At 50.8% G+C, this 16,929-nt stretch overlaps 1 protein-coding gene across 1 annotated transcript; it reads right to left on the bottom strand.

Moving 5' to 3' along the window:
- Positions 1–49: 49 nt before the first annotated feature.
- BBS1 (Bardet-Biedl syndrome 1) lies at positions 50–16,603 on the bottom strand. Its single transcript, XM_065882519.1, has 17 exons — positions 16,557–16,603; positions 16,134–16,210; positions 15,984–16,018; positions 12,747–13,019; positions 12,585–12,631; positions 12,405–12,443; positions 12,210–12,282; positions 10,134–10,265; positions 9,178–9,284; positions 7,504–7,624; positions 7,171–7,329; positions 5,993–6,062; positions 5,245–5,403; positions 2,427–2,560; positions 1,266–1,400; positions 370–456; positions 50–136 (listed from the first exon to the last, which is right to left on the bottom strand). Exons 1-17 carry the CDS (start codon positions 16,601–16,603, stop codon positions 50–52), a joined length of 1,782 nt encoding a protein of 593 aa, XP_065738591.1.
- Between the last annotated feature and the right edge of the window lie 326 nt (positions 16,604–16,929).

Genomic DNA, 16,929 nt, shown 5'->3' with positions numbered 1-16,929 from the left:
GGAACTCCCTGGTCCTGATTCCACAGGGGCTTTCACACGGGCTCAGGCGTCAGGCAGCTGCCAGCCCCTCACTCACAGGCATGTTGATATGGGCGCTGAGCAGGGGTGCGCTCTGGCCTTCTCGGAGCACCAGCACCTATGGAGAAGGTGCCCCAGGTAGTAGGGGGCATTCCCCCTTTACCCCTGCTCCTGCAAAGGCCAAGCACGGTCTGGTCTGCACTGGCCCTAGTGCAGGGCTCTGTCAAAGGGGAGGGGGAGGCGGGGAGGCCTCTACTGGGCAGACACCCACCCTATCCTGGCAGCCACCCGGGGGCCTTGTCCGCACTCACTCACACTGACCTCCCCAACTAGTACCAACCGGCAACCTACCTTGATAATGTCTGAGATGCCCTTGTCACTAAGACTCTCCACAAAGGTCTCCAGAGGGTAGCTGAGCCCTGGCACCAGCAAGGGGACCTAAGTTTGGGGACAAAGAGGTAAAGAAGTCAGCCCTCACGCCTAGACAGTGTTTGGTAGATTCCAAAGCACTCTCATACCTGTCGTCCCAGCTGAACTTCAGTGTGCCCTGGCAGGGTGGGCAGGGATGACAAGCCAGTTTGAGGAGGATGTGGGCTCAGTGGGGGGAGTGAATGCCGCAGGGCTGCATGCATGTCCCTAATTAAAGCTAAACCTTTTTTTTTTTTTCTTTTGGCCACACCGCACAGCAGGCGGGATCTTAGTTCCCCGACCAGGGATCGAACCCGTGCCCCCTGTAGGGGAAACGTGGAGTCTTACCCACTGGGCCACCAGGGAAGTCCCTAAACCTAAACCTCCAACCAAGTCCAGGGCTATTTCTTTCACATCCCAAAGTCTTTCTCAGTTTCTGGTCCTTCCAACTTAGGGTCAAACCTGGAGCTGGGGGGAAACAAGGCTCTTCACTCTGGAAGAGTCTCCGTGGGGCTCCCATTCCTGCTGCAGGAGTGGCTAGAAAACAGGGTGGGCTCTGGGACCCCAGAGCACCAACAGGCTTCTGAGAGCAGCACCGGTGAGGCCTGGACTCTCACTGTTCTCCCAGAACCTTCGGTGTGCCTCCCTGAGACCTCTCACAGGCTGGGAGAAAAGCAGCTGAGGCAGGTCTCGGGGGCTCTCCCCAGGGCCCCTGCTGCACCCTAGTCTGGTCTGTGGCTGTAGCCACTTGCCAGCTCCCTCACCTCTGACCTGCAGACATCTAATCCGGCCCTGCCCACCCTTTCTCACTCCAGGTCTCAGTAAGGTGGGTCCAGTACCTTGAAGAAGGCCCGGGGCAGAGCATAGAGCCCCTCGTTGTACAGGAAGCAGACCAGCAGCCCCAGGATGGGTCGGGCTGTTGAGGTGTTCTGCAGGTGAAGGGTGAGCTTAAAGGTGGGGCCCAGGCCCTGAACCTGTGCAGAGGGTGGGGTGGGGAGAAAGCCCGTAGGACCTAGTGGCCTTGGGGGCCGAATATGGCCTACCCCGGCCCTGCCCGCCCGCTCCCCCATCAGCGCCCTCAAGTCACCTTCCTTGAACCACTCTAACGCACTGTCCATCCGCCCCTCAAAAGGCACGGAGCTCAGAAGCTTGGCTCCGTGTGCAAGGGATGAGCCAAATCCCAGAGCGGAGAAGGGGCTCGACCGAGGCCACCCAGCAAGTTGGTCGGAGGCACAGTTGGCCTGGGGAAGCCGGCCCTGGCTCCCACCTGTGTCCGTGCCCTGCCCCACCTCGCTCTTCGCAGGGCCTGGCCCAACCTCCTCCTCTCGTCCTCTGGTGGCTGCAAGGATTTCACTTTCCTCCCTCTTATCCTCGACTGCTCTGCAGCCGCTTCCTCTCTGTATCTATCCACTTTCTTTAGGGAAAGAGATATCAGAAGCCCAACTGGATCAGACAGCACACCTCAGGGACCCATTCAGAGCTGGCTGGAGCCCTGACGACCTTGAGGTCACTTGTGTCTGAGTACAAGGGGCCCTCATCCTCCTTGTGCCAGTGTAAGTCTCAGGATGGCCCCTTCCCAGTACTGGGCAGTCCCAACTCCTTGGGCTGCCGGCAGTTACCGAAATGAACAGGTTTCTTCCCTGTACCACAGCTGTAAGAGTCCCTCAAGGCTCCTGAGAAGAAACAGCCCAAGGTGACTACCTGTGTGCCCTGCCCCAAGTCTGGGGGCTCGTCTGAGGCACCGCATGGAATAAGGGGGCTGGAGAGCGTGCCCCACTCTGCGGCCAGCCAAGGGGAAGAGGCAGCACAGGAAAGAGGTGAGAGTGCTCTCACAGAGGAGGACGCGAGACTTGGGCCCTGGGCCTGTGGGAAGGTGAGAAGGGGCACGGGGCCTAGTTGCCTTGGGATTCGCTCCTGGGCCGAGGGGTGCCCGCACAGCCCTGACCTCTGCCCTTCTGGCCCTGAGGCGGCCTGATGCCCCCCGCCACGTGGGTGCTCACCACAGCGTGCAGCTTGAGCGGCTCCCGCGCCGTCGCAGACACGGGGCTCAGGCTGGACTCGAGGGCCTGCGCGTAGGCACGGGCGGCCCGGAGGCGCAGCAGGTAGAGGTCTGCCTGGAAGCTCCGGTGCATGGCTGAGGAGGCACACAAAGGGCCGATGCTGGACGTGAGGCAGGAGGAGGGGGCAGGGCTGGGGGAGAGGGTGCTGCTCAGGCGGCCGTGGGGAGAGTGCGAGAGGAAGGCACAGTGGGCAGAGGCTGGGAATGTGGGCAACAGGAGGACTGAGGTCCCACAGCCAGCCTCTGGTGACACTGGACGCTGCGGACCACTCCCTGCTCCTCTTTCCTGGTTCTCCCACCACCTGGCTGCCCACACAACCGCAGCCTCCTTTGCTGGCTCCTTCTAGTAAGGGCTGGGGTTCCCTCGAGTTTTGTCCTTGGTCTTCTTCTCATCCTCTGTCTTCCTCGCTGCCCCATCCATGTCCTGCCCTGGCTGTGACCACCCCAAAGAGGAACAACAGCGAGCTCCTGAGGGCAGGGGTGCATCAGGGTCCGGCCCACGTCTGCACCTGGTACTGTGCACTCATCTTGGGCAGCTCGGTGCCCGGCCTGCCTGCTGCTTCTAACTGCCTGATGGGCGCCTCCACCTGGACGTCCCATCAACCCCTGGAGCTCAACGCTGCGGAAACCAACCTCATTTCCCTAACTCCGTCACTGCATCCCCATCCATCAAGTCACCCAGGTTCACCCCTCACAGCTAATCATTTTCCAAGGTCGGATGACTCTTCCTCGGGGCCTCTCCAGAGCCCGCTCCCTCCCCTCCATCCCACTGTCCCTACTTTCCAGACTGAGCACCGTGGTCAGCCAGTCTGTCCTTGCTCCTTGTGCCTGTGAGGAGCCTTCTGCCATTCAGAAGCTTCCATCTTTATGTTACCCCATCCTTTCATCTTTCCTTTTTCCTCTAATACTTTCACAGTTTATTTTTAATTTACCCAGAATTAAATTTTGTGTTTGGTATGAGGTAGAGTTCTAACTTTTTTTCTAGAAACAAGTTGTCCTAATTATGTTTCTTGGACAGTCTCTCCTTCCCCCACTAATTTGAAATGACACATCTATCATATACTGACTTTCCACACGTACAAGGGTCTGTTTCTGGACTTCCTAAACGTGCCACTGAGCTGTATCAATTCCCATACTGATGCCACAGCTGCTAATTCCTACAGCTTCATAGTTCATTCTGCTATCTGATGGGCTGAGTCTCCTCATTCTTATTTTCCCCAAACTTCTTAGATTTACTCTTAGAATCAACTGGTCAAGTCCTCAAAATAAAACCCATTGGGATTTTAACTGTAACTTTGCTATGTTTCTAGATTAATTTCAGAAGCTGTTAACTAATCAACAGCTTTACAACTTTAGGTCTTACTACCCTGAGACTTGGTAAGTCTCATCATTTAAATATTCAGGTGGTCTTTCCTGTTCTTTAAAGCAGTTTTATAATTTTCTTTATTAGACTTTGTATGTTTTCTTTTTTTTTTTTTTTTTTGCCGTACGCGGGCCTCTCACTGCTGTGGTCTCTCTCGTTGCGGAGCACAGGCTCCGGACGCGCAGGCTCAGAGGCCATGGCTCACGGGCCCAGCCACTCCGCGGCATGTGGGACCTTCCCAGACCGGGGCACGAACCTGTGTCCCCTGCATCGGCAGGCAGACTCTCAACCACTGCGCCACCAGGGAAGCCCTGTATGTTTTCTTACTAAGTTTACGTCTAAGGATTTCTTTGCTATTGTGAATGGAAACTTTCTCTTTTCTAACTGGATACTGTTGGTATATACAAAAGCTATTGATTCTTGCTATTTTCATTATACCTTAGAGAACTTCCTAATTATTTCTCTAATATATCAGCTGCTTCTCTTGGGTTCTCTAGGCTACAACAGCCTGCTAGCTATTTTCTTTATCCTGTAATTTATCCTTTAAACTGTAAGCCAGATTCCTTTCAAAGACAGAGGAGGTTGAGTTACTGTATTTTTCTCCTTAACATCTTTCCCATCTCTCCACTACACGGAATAAACCAAAACATCTTAACTTTGCATTCCAGACCCTTTCGGAGCCAGCTGACCTGCTTTCCCAGCCTCCCCACTGGCCACTGAGCCTTCCTGCACTGCACCCGCAGCCACATGACAGATGCTGCTTAGATCCAGGTAGGGCCCTGTGCCTTTTCCCAAGCCTCTTCCTGAATCGCCCTCCCCTCTCCCTCTCTGGCTGGTAGGCTTATAATCAGCTTTTGGGGTCAAATCCAATACCATCTCTCTCTGAAGCCTTTCCCAGGCTCCCAGGCAAACACACAGCCCTCTGCAGAGACTTCTTCTACACCTTTCATGCAACATGAAGTTAGCAAGGTCTACCGAGCTCTTCAGGTAGGGACTGGCCTAATTCTAGGCACTTGGCACAAGGCCTGGCATAATCATAGGTGTTAAGTGAATGAATGAATGAATGAACAAAAAGAGCAGGAAAATCAAATAGGATAAGGAAGAACCTCGATCAGATTCTACTTCTCTCATGAGAATTCCTCCATCTAAAAGTGGCTGCTCCCTCCTCGAACTCTAAGGGCTCTCGCCCTCACCCACAGCACCTTCCCCCTCGAGCTGTAGCTCTTTGTTGGCAGGGTGTACCTCCTAGGCTGTCTCTGGGCTTCCAGAGGCATGAGACCCACCCGGTTCACCCAGGTCTCCTCCCACTGCTCAGGGCACCCAGGCGGCATTCACCCAGTTCCTGCTGCTTTGGCGCAAGGGAGGAGGAAGAGGAAGGAGCCAGCCTGAATCTCACCGGTGCCGGCTTCCCGCTCTCGCAGTGTCTGATCCACGTAAAGCCGGGTCTTTCGGGGCATGTTGAGTTTCATGGCCTGGGCTGGTGGGGGACCTGCTTCACCTCCCCCCTCCACAAACACTGCTGTACGCTTCAGGATCTTGATAATCAGGCCACCACCTAGGGAGGAGGACAGGCAGAAGCAGATTTGTCCTCCCCATTTCTACCCTACATTCCCATTCTTTCTTCCCAAACAATCTGTCTCATATCGACCCATTTCAGTCTTCCTGCTGAGACTCTGAGTTTCTGGAAGGAATGAAGTGTGTCCTACCATTAATTCATACATTCATTTAGCAGCTGATTTACTTGTTTATTTTTGGCTGTGCCACTCTGCTTGCGGGATCTTACTTCCCTGACCAGGGATCGAACCCGGGCCCCCTGTAGTGGAAGTGCAGAGCCCTAACCACTGGACCGCCAGGGAATTCCCTAGTAGTTATCTGTTGACCACTGTGATGTTCCAGTTCCGCATTGTGGCGGATACTGGGGTGACCTGGTGACACAGCCAGGGCCTGGCCCCCAGGTAGTGACATCAGACTGCTGGTGAGCTGTCCCCAGTGAAGGCCCAGGCCAGACAGGACGTGTCTGCAAGCCCTGCTTTCCAAACCTAGGCCCACCAATGTTCCACATCCGCCTCCTCTTCTTTCCCAGGATCTGGCCTATCTCACTGACTCCCAACTTTAAAACCCCTGCCGGGCCTGACTCGCCTCACCTCGTGTAGTCATGATGAGGGTGTGATCTTCCCGCCCGTAGCGGCCAAAGCAAAGGCTGGTCACTGCATCCTGCGGTGGCGATGTCAGAGTTTAGCTGGGAAAATGACTCAGTGAGGAGAGCAAGTCCGGCGGGAGGGGGATAAGGCTCGGAGACCCCAGATATGATGTAAGAGGTGAGATGTGAGGCGAGGCCTGGAGCCACGCTGCCTCTAATCCCAGCCCCCTCCTCACTGCCACGGCCACAGTTCCAGACTGAACATCACTGGCTTTGGGGTCAGCTTTCTAAGAGGTCTCCCAGCCTAGTCTTCCTCCCCAGTGTCTTTCACACTGCTGCCTCTGCTGCCTTTCAAAAATACAAATATGACCACACCTATTCCCTGCTGAAAAACCTCCAGTGGCTTTTGCCCTCCTTGTCAGGACATTCAAGGCCTTCCGCATCTGACGCCAACCTGCCTTTTCTATCAGTTCTCTCCCTGCCCTTTCCCCAACCCACACACCACACCGCCTGCCCTCCCAGCAGCCTGTGGTCCAAACCAGCTGCTTTCCAATTTTACATTGTGACATATGACACTTTATACATACAGGTACACAAAGTTTCACATGTGATATATTCTGAACTTCTTTTTTCTGGTTCTGTTGCTGGCCTATTAAATTGATTTTGTTTGAAAAAGTCTGGTCCAGATTCATCAAACTACCTGGACTCCTTTAAAGAACACTCATGCCTCTCAGCCTTTGTTCATGTTATTTCCAGTCTGGAATATTCTATCTCCATTTATCCACTCCATTTATCGAAGCAGACTGCTTCGAGGCCCAGCTGAATTGTGGTTTGCCCTGTGAAATGGCTCCTGAGTTCCATCCCCATTTATCCTTCACCGCCCCCCGCCCCCAGTCACTGGGCTGCCTCTGTGCTTTTTCAGTGCTTTGCTCTGCTTTAGTCTGCCTTGTATTTGAATCGGCTGTGTCTCTAGCTGGCTATCACTTCAGACTGTAAGTTCCCCGACAGTAAGGATTCAGTCACTGATTTATCCTTCTAATACAGTGAGTTGTGCATATGGGATGCTCAACGAATATTTTCAAAATGCATCAGAAGTTAAGGAGGGCAGGTGGAGTGGGGTCAGGAGAGGCAGCGAAGGGGCCCCACAGGCGGGAGCGGGGCAAGGAGGAGGCAGCAGCTCACCGGCGTGCGGACGATGCTGAGCAGGGCCTTGTCGCGGTAGATGCGGACCTCTCCGTTGGCCAGTCCGGCCATGACGGCCTGCAGGCCCCGGGAGCGCTGCTCCAGGAGGTTCATGGTCAGGATGGCCGCGGGCATCTGCACTGCCCACAGCCTCTTACCCTGCGTGGGAGGCAGGGGACGGCTAAGTGTCTACAGGGGGCTCAGGGCTTAAGAGTGGAAACAAGGGGTGGCTGGAGTTGCTGGGAAGGGAAGGCCGGAAGGGCTCGCCTGCTGAGGGGGACTAAGGAGGCACGGGTGGAGGGGCTGGGGCTGGTGCTTGCCCAGAGGCCACACCTTGTGGGTGAAGCCATGCAGGCTGTCTTGGTTGCTGCCCACCACCAGGACCTTGTGAACCCGGACAAGCCCCACAGGCTGGGCACTCAGCTCGATGCAGTACTTGGGGCGCTTGGAGTCTCTGTGGAATAAAGACACACTCTCCCAGCCCCAGAGGAACCCTCTCTCCTTCCCCGGCTGACCCTCCTCTTTCCAAGCCCCGCAGACTATCCTGGCAGGAACCTTGGCCCACAAGCAGATGACTGCGCTATTAGTTCCACCTCTGTGACTTAGTAGCTGCATGACCTTGGATAACAGGAAGTGTGTCTTCCCTCCTAGTCTTCCTCTCAACTTTACCACAGTAATTTGTGTGATAACCTGGCACTTACCAGTTTACAGTGAGCGCACTGCAGGTTAGACAAAGTAATGGACTGATGCAGTTTAGTAATTCATCAGAAAAGCACGAGGAGTTTATTCTGTGTAAATGCACTGTTCTCGGTTTCCTGGCCTCTGAGTCTTAATTTCTCTTATCCAGAAAGTAGGGATAATTCCTGTCTGTCCATCACAGGCTCTAGCCCACCTTGCTTAAGTCTGAGCCAGAGTCATCTCCCACCTGATGACTCCTCTGAGAGCTTCCCCACTGGTCTCCGGGACTCCTTCCAATCTACCCTCCACCCAGCACGGTAATCTTTAAAAAATATAAACGGGTCATGTCATTCTTCTGAGTAAAACCCCATAATAGTTTTCTACTGCACTTCGGATAAAATCCAAAATCTTTACCATGTCCCACCAGGTCCTGCATGAGCCGACCCTGGTCTCTACGTCATGTCTTGCCACCAAGCTTGAGTGGCACAAGACAATGTCTTTCCCACCTCGAGTTCGCTTAAATTTCCTCTGCCTGTAACACTCTTGCTTCACTTTTGCGGAGCACAGGCTCCAGACGCACAGGCTCAGCGTCCATGGCTCATGGGCCCAGCCGCTCCGCGGCACGTGGGATCTTCCCGGACTGGGGCACGAACCCGTGTCCCCTGCATCGGCAGGCGGACTCTCAACCACTGCGCCACGAGGGAAGCCCTTGCTTCACTTTCTGAACAACTGGCTCCTTCTTAACCTTCAAGTCATCTCCCCAGACAGGCATTCGCTGATCACCCTGACCCCATTGTTTTTTCCCATTGAGCCTATATTTTTCCTCCATAGCATGCATCCAGTTTGCAATATTACCTTGGTTTGTTGACTTTAATATCTATCTTCCCACAAGGGCAGGGACTTTGTTAATGTTTTGTTCATCAATATATCCCCAATACCTTATACAATGCTTAATACATAGTAGGTGCTCAAAAACATTTCTTGAGTTAAAAAAAGTGACTGTTGAGAAATATCAAACTAATGCATAAGAAAATTTCACATACCTATAAAAGCAACAGAACAAGTATGAGAGACTATTTTCATTTTTTCTAATATCTGATTGCATCACTCGTGTTACGGCCACCCGGCCCAGTCTCTCACTTTGCCAGGCCCCATTGGACGAGCCTCCACATGTCCCCTGTGCTCAAGGGCTCTGCCTCCTATATGAAGTTCTCAGCTCTTTCCATTCCCACATTCCAGCCCTAAAGCCCCCTGCTTATCTTACAAGCCCTCAAGACCACCAGGTTTCTGAGATGTTCCTCTGGCCCCAGAGACCACAGATGTGGCTACCTTCTCAGCATATAGATGTTCCCGTTGCGGCAGGCAGCAGCAAGACGGAACTCCACATCGAACTGGCCAGAAACCTCCAGGAAGACGGGGACGCTGGGTAGGCTGATCTGCAAAGAACAGACTCAAACATCCCGATTTCCCTGGAGCCCCAGCCCTTCCCTGACCGGAAGTAATTCCTCCAAGTCCCAATCTCCTCACTCACACCCTGCTGGTCACAGTTTAAACTTGTACAATTTTTCTGGAAGGAAACTCAGTAACATGTAGCCCTTTGACTAAACTCGGCCACTTCTAGGAATGCATCGTAAGGAAGCATTTAGATAAGCACACAAAGATGTTTGGGCAAGGAAGCCCACTGAGGTGGTGTTAATAATAGCAAAAAACTGCAAACAAATGTACAATAGGTGACAGGGTACATCTATATAATCGATGTTGTGTGGCCTTTGCAAAGGCTGATGTGGTTTTATATAGATATGGAAAGATATTGATAAACTTCTGCTACATGGAAACAGTAGCTTACATGATCCTATACCAAGAGGCCATATTTGTAAAAAAAAAAAAAAATTATGTAAAGTTATATATCTGTGTCTAAATATGAAAATGTCTGGAAAGACTTATGCCAAAGACTTATCTGTGGGTGGTGGGATTTGGGGATATATATCTTTTTCTTTTCTTCTTCTTCTTTTTTTTTTTTTGTGGCCCCATCACATGGCATGCGGGATCTTAGTTCCCCGACCAGGGCTTGAACCCGTGCCCCCTGCAGTGGAAGCACAGAGTCTTAACCACTGGACCGCCAGGCAAGTCCCTATATCTCTTTCTTAACGCTTATCTACATTTTATAATTTTCTACAGTGAACACATATTACCAAGAACTAACTGGGGGGCAGGAGATATTGGGGAACAGGGGAGGGAATGGAGCCTGGGCCACGGGTGTGCCCACGGCCAGGCCCCACACTGACCTTGGCCAAAACAGTGAAGGCTTCTGGGTCCAGCACCAGGAGCTCCTTGTTCTCAGTGCCCAGCACCAGGCAGGACACAGCGTCCTCGTCAGCCAGGTTCTTCTTTAAGGTGGTCATGGTGGTGATGACTGTCTGCAGAGGGACTCCAGGGGTCACCCAGTAGCTCCCCTCACACCATCCCCCCAGAGACTCCCAGGATGCCCCAGGAAGAAAGAGGGCAAAGGAGGAGGAAGAGTATCAGAGATGTGACAGAAGATTTATGTACAAAGGTGTTTACTGCAACAAACCTAACTTTCTAACAAAAGAGGATTGTCTAAGTCAATTATAAACTATCTGTATGATAAAAAACCCATGCAGTCATTTATAAAAATCACATTTTACAAGAAGACTCAGTGACAGGGAGGATGCTTCTAACGTATTAAGAGAAAACACAGGTAAAAAGTTATGTTAGTATTATCCCAGTTTAAAAAAAAATATGAATAAAAAAACATGCTGGAAAGCTAAACCCTTAAATACAAACACTAGTTATCTCTGGACAATGAGATCATAGGTGATGTTTAATTTCTCCATTGTGTCTTCCTACAGTTTCTACAGTGGGCATATGTTCTTTTTCTAATTGTGATTGGAGAGAAAACAAAAGAGAAGGGGATGATCCCTTTTTTAGGAATTTCTCCTATGGAAATAATTTAGCGGGACTAAAATGTTTCTTTGGATAAAGCTGTTCATTGTGTGACTATCTTTAAGATAAAAAAAAAGGAATGATCCTCAATGCCTAGTGGAAGGAGAAAAGTTATAGAAACATGGATGTTAGTGGCTCCCAATCATGTAACCATGCACACACTTGGAACGATGGCCTCCCCAAAACTGCATCTTTTAAGCAATACTTACTTAATTTACTTCTTGATTTTAAAAGTACTCAATGATAGTGACACCTGTGGACCTCAGCTGCTGCTCGGCAGGAGAGAACAATGTTTCTCACAGAACTGTCTAAGGCTAGCTAAATGCTGAGGTATGTGTTGGTCAGTGTGTTCGGCTCACATGGCCTCTACAGGAAGTAGCCGGTTCCCCTGTGGCTTTCTGAAATGCAGGGACAGCTATGGGAGCCCATCTCTGGGCTAGGGTCAGGAACCCCTAGGTCAGGAACCACTGGAGTTCATCAACGAATAGGATCATCAATAAAGCCATTAAAAGCATAACTAATAAAAATATGAAGTGCATAAAAAGGAGACATTTCTTCTCCAATGACCTGCATGTGAATAGTTACATAAACTATGAATGAAATAATGAATAATCAATGAAATAATCAAGGGGCCACTTGATTAAAACTGGAGTTCTTCAAGACTAATGCTCAAGATATAATGTTATGTACTCAAGGGAAGCAGGATATAAAAGCATATTTATAAAGGAAATGTACCAAACTGGTAAGAGTACCTCTGAGTAGTGAGTGTAGCCACTTATATTTCTCCTTTATATTTCTCTTTATTTTCAAAGTTTTCTTTAATGAAAATATATTACCTTTACCCCCAAGATGATAAAAGTTGTATAAAGCTACATAACTATATATCAATTCAAAGCTGTCACTGTGGGGCTTCCCTGGCGGCGCAGTGGTTAGGAATCTGCCTGCCAGTGCAGGGGACATAGGTTCTAAGCCCTGGTCTGGGAAGATCCCACATGCCGTGGAGCAACGAAGCCCATGAGCCACAACTACTGAGCCTGCGTGCCTAGAGCCCGTGCTCCGCAACAAGAGAAGCCACTGCAATGAGAAGCCTGTGCACCGCCAACGAAGAGTAGCCCCCGCTCACCGCAACTAGAGAAAGCCCATGTGCAGCAACAAAAACCCAATGCAGCAAAAAATTTTTAAAATGAAAATAAATAAATTTGTTAAAAAAAAGAAAAAAAGCTGTCACTGTTAACTGGAAAGTAGAAGCCCTGCAGCTTTGTGACTATATATGTGGAAGGGTAACTGCAAAGTAAAACTAGTCGCATTTGGCTGTAGAATTTACCACTAATGTTACATCGTCTTTTTAAAAAACTGTCCATATTTTTTCTAGGGAAATAAGAAGAGAGGGGCAGTACCTGCCGCCTGATGGACTTGGACTTGTGCTGGTTCACAAATGCCTCCATTTCACTCAGCTCCAGCTGCAGAAACCTGGACACACAGAGCACTGACACCTGCATGCCTTGGGCCTGGCTGCCCTCCCCAGGCCACTCCAGGGCCGCTCCCTCCCCGCTGGGAGCTTCTGGAGCCCTGGCCCTCCAGAGGGCCCTTACCTGAGTGACTGTACAGACAAAGGCACCTCTGCCTTCTCCCTGTAAGGAGAGGGACCATCATGGCAGGTTTAGTTAAGGAACAGGGCCTGGGGTTCAGACTGCGGGCTCTGGGATGAAGGCGTAGGGGTGGGGGAATGAGAGAGGGGTAGGAGGCATAGGAAGGGGGAAGTGGGATCTCACCGGATGCCCTCCAGCATCTCCTTCAGTGTCAGGGGGTCAATCCGGTCCTGCGGCAGCATGGGAAGAAGGTACAGCCTGTGAGCACCAGAGCCAGGCAGGGAACGAGGACAACCCCAAGGCTGCCACCTTCGCCTTATTGTTCTCATCCCGCACATCACTCACCTCTTTGGCCTGGTTCCAAAGGTCCTGTTCCAGGGGGTTTGGAGGCAACTGGGGCAGGCTGAACTTGAAGTAGGGCCTGAGATTCTTATACACATACACACAAGGGCCTGACGCGAGTGCCAGCGCTGGTGTCCGGGGTTCGTGTTGCTCCATGAGGAAGGTGGCAGCAGCGGCTGGCAGGGCAGGTAGCGGGCTTTCGCTCAGCACTGTGGGCCCTTTAAGCACCTTCAGGCGGGGCTGCTGCCCACCTGGGCCAAGGTCCCCCACCACCAGCTGTAGAGAGAGGCTGGCTGATTCCTGGCTCAGGGTCTAAAGACCATCCCCCCTACTGCCCCTCCTCTCGGGCTTAGCGTTTTGCTGGTGCACATTCATATACGCTCACAATGCACCATGGGTGGGTGGGGGAAGGGCAAAGGCTTTGCAAGAAGGCTTGTAAGCTGTGTGACCTTGGGAAAACTGATGCAACTTCCTGAGCCACAGTTTTCCCACGTGCAAAAGGGGAATACCTACCATATGACACTTGTAGTGAAAATCAAATGAGATAATCAACTAGAGAACCTAGCGAGGAGTAGGTGGCAGCTCATGTTTTCATTGTTTGTTCAGTAAACATTTCTTCAGGGCCTGCTCCATGCCAGGCACTGTTCTAGACACTGGAACAGTTGCTGAGGTCATTGGGGGGCCTGAAACTCATATCTGGGCTCTGAGGCCTGGCTTCCAAACGGGAACAGAGCTAAAGATGCAGAACCAATCACGCAGAGCAGGATGTGCCCTATGGACCCAGAGAGGAGAACCAAGCTCCTCAGCCTGTCTTTTCCACCCTCCAAGCCACTGTAGCTGCCATGCAAACCCATTCTCCTGAGTGAGGCCTTCAAGGCCCCTCTGATCTGGTTCCCACCTTGTTTTCTAACACCTTCCTATCCATGCTATGCCCCAGCCAGAATGCGGGCTGCCACAGAACGCCCGGATTCTGAGCATGTACAGCGTGCTAGGAGCCACACCAGTAACTTCACGCATCCTTTCATTTAATCCTAGCAACAACCTGTGAGGTAGGTACGATTATTAGCCTCATTTCACAGATGAGGAAGCCGTGGCTTAGAGATGTTAGGTAAAAGGCACCCGGCTAGTAAGTGGTAGAGCTAGGACCTGAACCTAGGTCTGTCTGGATCCAAAGCCGGTGGTCTTAACTATTATTTCATATTGGCCTCAACTTTCTAATTTCAAATTTGCTCTTTCCAAATATGCTGTGAACTTCCAAGCCTCTCTGCCTCTGCTTGTGCTGTTCCCTCTGCCTGGAATGCCCTCCTCTCTTCCATGCCTTCTTGGGACACTTCATTCATCCTTCAGCACCAGTTCATGTTACTGCCCTCTAGTGCCTCCTGATAGAGTCACTGTTCTTTCATTGGTGCTCCCGTAATAATTTCCATATATTCTATTTTAGCATCCACTCATCTACCCCAAAAATATTTATCAATTATCTAATTTTTGCCAGGCACTGGGTTAGATGCTTGGAATCGACAGTAAGCAAACTAGCCATTGAAAAAGTTATTACACAGAAGCATTACCATTTCACATTAGTTATTGGGTCTGTGATTTCTCTACCCTTCACTGCTGTCAGCCCAGCGCCAAGCATACACTAGGTGTTCAGTCAACATCATGGATGAATTAAGGGCATTGTCTATATCTCCTTCTGACTATGGACTGACTCATTTCTGAGTTTAGTGTGTGCACACCACCTGACACACAGAAGGGGTTCACTGTACGCTTGCCGGATTGTTGAATGATTTATGGATAAGAATTTGGGGGCCAAAGTCACCAAGTCCATGTAGGGTATGACTCCCTTCAAGCTGCCCTCATAACACACCCATTGTGGGTTCACTGCCCTTGCTGAGGGCTGAGTTGACAGACCAAGGTCTGCCACCTTTTACAAACTCAGTAAACTCAGCCTCTCAGAATCTATTTTCCCACTAATAAATAATATCTATGTATGTGAAACTGCCTCAAAGAGAGTCTACTCCAGACATGTTAGCTTCCTTTATTTAGCCCAATATATATCTCAACCTTTTAAAAACCTGTGCCTTCAAAATTTTTAATCTATTTTTCTTCTTCTTCTTTTTTTTTTTTTGCGGTACGCGGGCCTCTCACTGTTGTGGCCTCTCCCGTTGTGGAGCACAGGCTCCGGACGCACAGGCTCAGTGGCCATGGCTCACGAGCCCAGCCGCTCCACGGCATGTGGGATCTTCCCGGATCGGGGCATGAACCCGTGTCCCTTGCATTGGCAGGCAGACTCTCAACCACTGTGCCACCAGGGAAGCCCTATTTTTCTTCTTTTTTTAAATATTTTCTTGACTACCCCGTGCGGCATGTGGGATCTTAGTTCCCCAACCAGGGGTTGAACCCATGCGCCTTGCATTGGAAGTGTGGACTCTTAACCACTGGACTGACAGGGAAGTCCCCCAATTTTTTATTTCTTTATTTACATTTTATTTACTTACTTTAATATTTTAAATTAAATTTAAAATTTAACCTTTTTATTATGGAAAAATTTCAGTCATATACAAAAGTAGAGAGACTCATATAATGAACCCCCAAATACCCATCATCCAGCTTCAACAATGATTAGCTCATGGCTAATCTTAAAATCTATGCCCTTTTCTTAAAAAAAAAAAAAAATTATTTATTTGGCTGCACTGGGGTCTTATAGTTGTGGCATGTGGGATCTTTAGTTGTGGCATGTGGGATCTTTAGTTGAGGCATGTGGGATCTAGTTCCCTGACCAGGGATCACACCCAGGCCCCCTGCATTGGGAGCATGGAGTCTTAACCACTGGACCACCAGGGAAGTCCCTATGCCCTTTTTTTTTTCTTTTGCTGTACGAGGGCCTCTCACTGTTGTGGCCTCTCCCGTCCCTTTGATAAACACAAAACTCTCACTCTCCTCCCTTCTACTTTCCCTCCAGAGTAACGCCCCACCCCCAACCAAGGAATGTGCCCTTCCAGTAAAGAATTACTTCAAGCTAACAAAATTAAGATGCTTTATCTTAGTATAATTTCCGGCAGCATTTTGCTCTGCTTTACTTTCCGCAGTCTGTACTGTGAAATCAACAGGTTCTCTTCACTTTCCACATTAAAAATAAAATTTAACCCTAAATGTGCTTTTTCAAAGTACACGTTAATTCCAGATTATGCTGAGCTTCTTTGGAGCCATCGGGAAGTCTCACCTCTGGGGTGATATGCTTACCTTGTACTCCCCGTCCCCATGCAAATCTGCCAGCTCTGGAAAACATAAAACAGCCATAAGCCAGGGTCTCAGAATTCTAGAGGCTTCCCTACAGAACCATCTGACTCCTCCGTCCCCCAAGAACCGGGGTTCCTGGTCCCAGAGACTCACGCAGGCAGGCGGAAAAGGTGTGGATGTTGGCCATGGGGTCGTAGTGTGCATCCAGCCATTTCGAACTGGCTTCACTGCTGGGAGAAGAGGGAAAGAGTTGCGGGGGGCGCGGAAGATGAATCCCAAGGGAGGGGAAGAAAACTTGCCGGAGCTAGTTTCTGAGAATGAGGTGTGTAGGCAGCTTTGAACTAGGGGTATAGAACATCTGGGTCCAAGTCCAGGCTCCACCACCGGCGCACAGAGTGCCCTCGAGTCACCCACACGCACCCATTCACTCCTTGGGTCTCAGTTTCCCCACTTGATCTCTAAGAGCCCTTCAAGGACCGCCAGCGCTGCTGAGAACCGCAGGAGCCCAGATCCCGGGGACCAGGGCACCCTCTTCACATGGGTAGGAAAAGAGGCCTCAAGGACCCCAGCCTTCACCTCTCAGCTCTGCCGCTGTCGGAATCCGACGAAGACGCAGCAGCCATCTTCTCAGGCGTCACCCTGGCAACCAGCTCCGGCAAGCCGCCGCGCAGCGCCTAATAGAGCCCGGGTTCTGGAAAGCTGGCGTATAAAGGTTCCGGGCGCTCAGCTTTCCGGCCCGGGACGCAGAGGACAGCGAGCAGGATGCTCTGGCTTGTGCCGAGTTTCTAGCTACTGAGATGCAACCCCTCATTCCAGCTCATATCATTTATCCTTGATCCTTCCAGTAGGAGCTTTTGGGCCCTGCAGCTCAGAGTCAGCAGCAGGGCCCTCTGGCTTTGAGCCCTGGAAAGGAGCCCTTGTAGTGTTTATGAACAGCAAAACTAACTCC

This window comes from Phocoena phocoena, chromosome 8, assembly GCF_963924675.1.
Source record: "Phocoena phocoena chromosome 8, mPhoPho1.1, whole genome shotgun sequence".
NCBI lineage: Eukaryota > Metazoa > Chordata > Mammalia > Artiodactyla > Phocoenidae > Phocoena > Phocoena phocoena.
This window is presented reverse-complemented; position numbering and strand designations above follow the sequence as displayed.

Bases quoted from the DNA above. Each gene is read 5' to 3' on its own strand.
- BBS1 (XM_065882519.1), bottom strand. From the start codon at position 16,603: ATGGCTGCTGCGTCTTCGTCGGATTCCGACAGCGGCAGAGCTGAGAG. The intron at 9,285-10,133 runs GTCAGTGTGGGG...TGTTCTTTGCAG, and splicing joins CCTTCACTGTTTTGGCCAAG to ATCAGCCTACCCAGCGTCCC. The intron at 7,625-9,177 runs GTAGCCACATCT...TTTATTCCACAG, and splicing joins AACATCTATATGCTGAGAAG to AGACTCCAAGCGCCCCAAGT.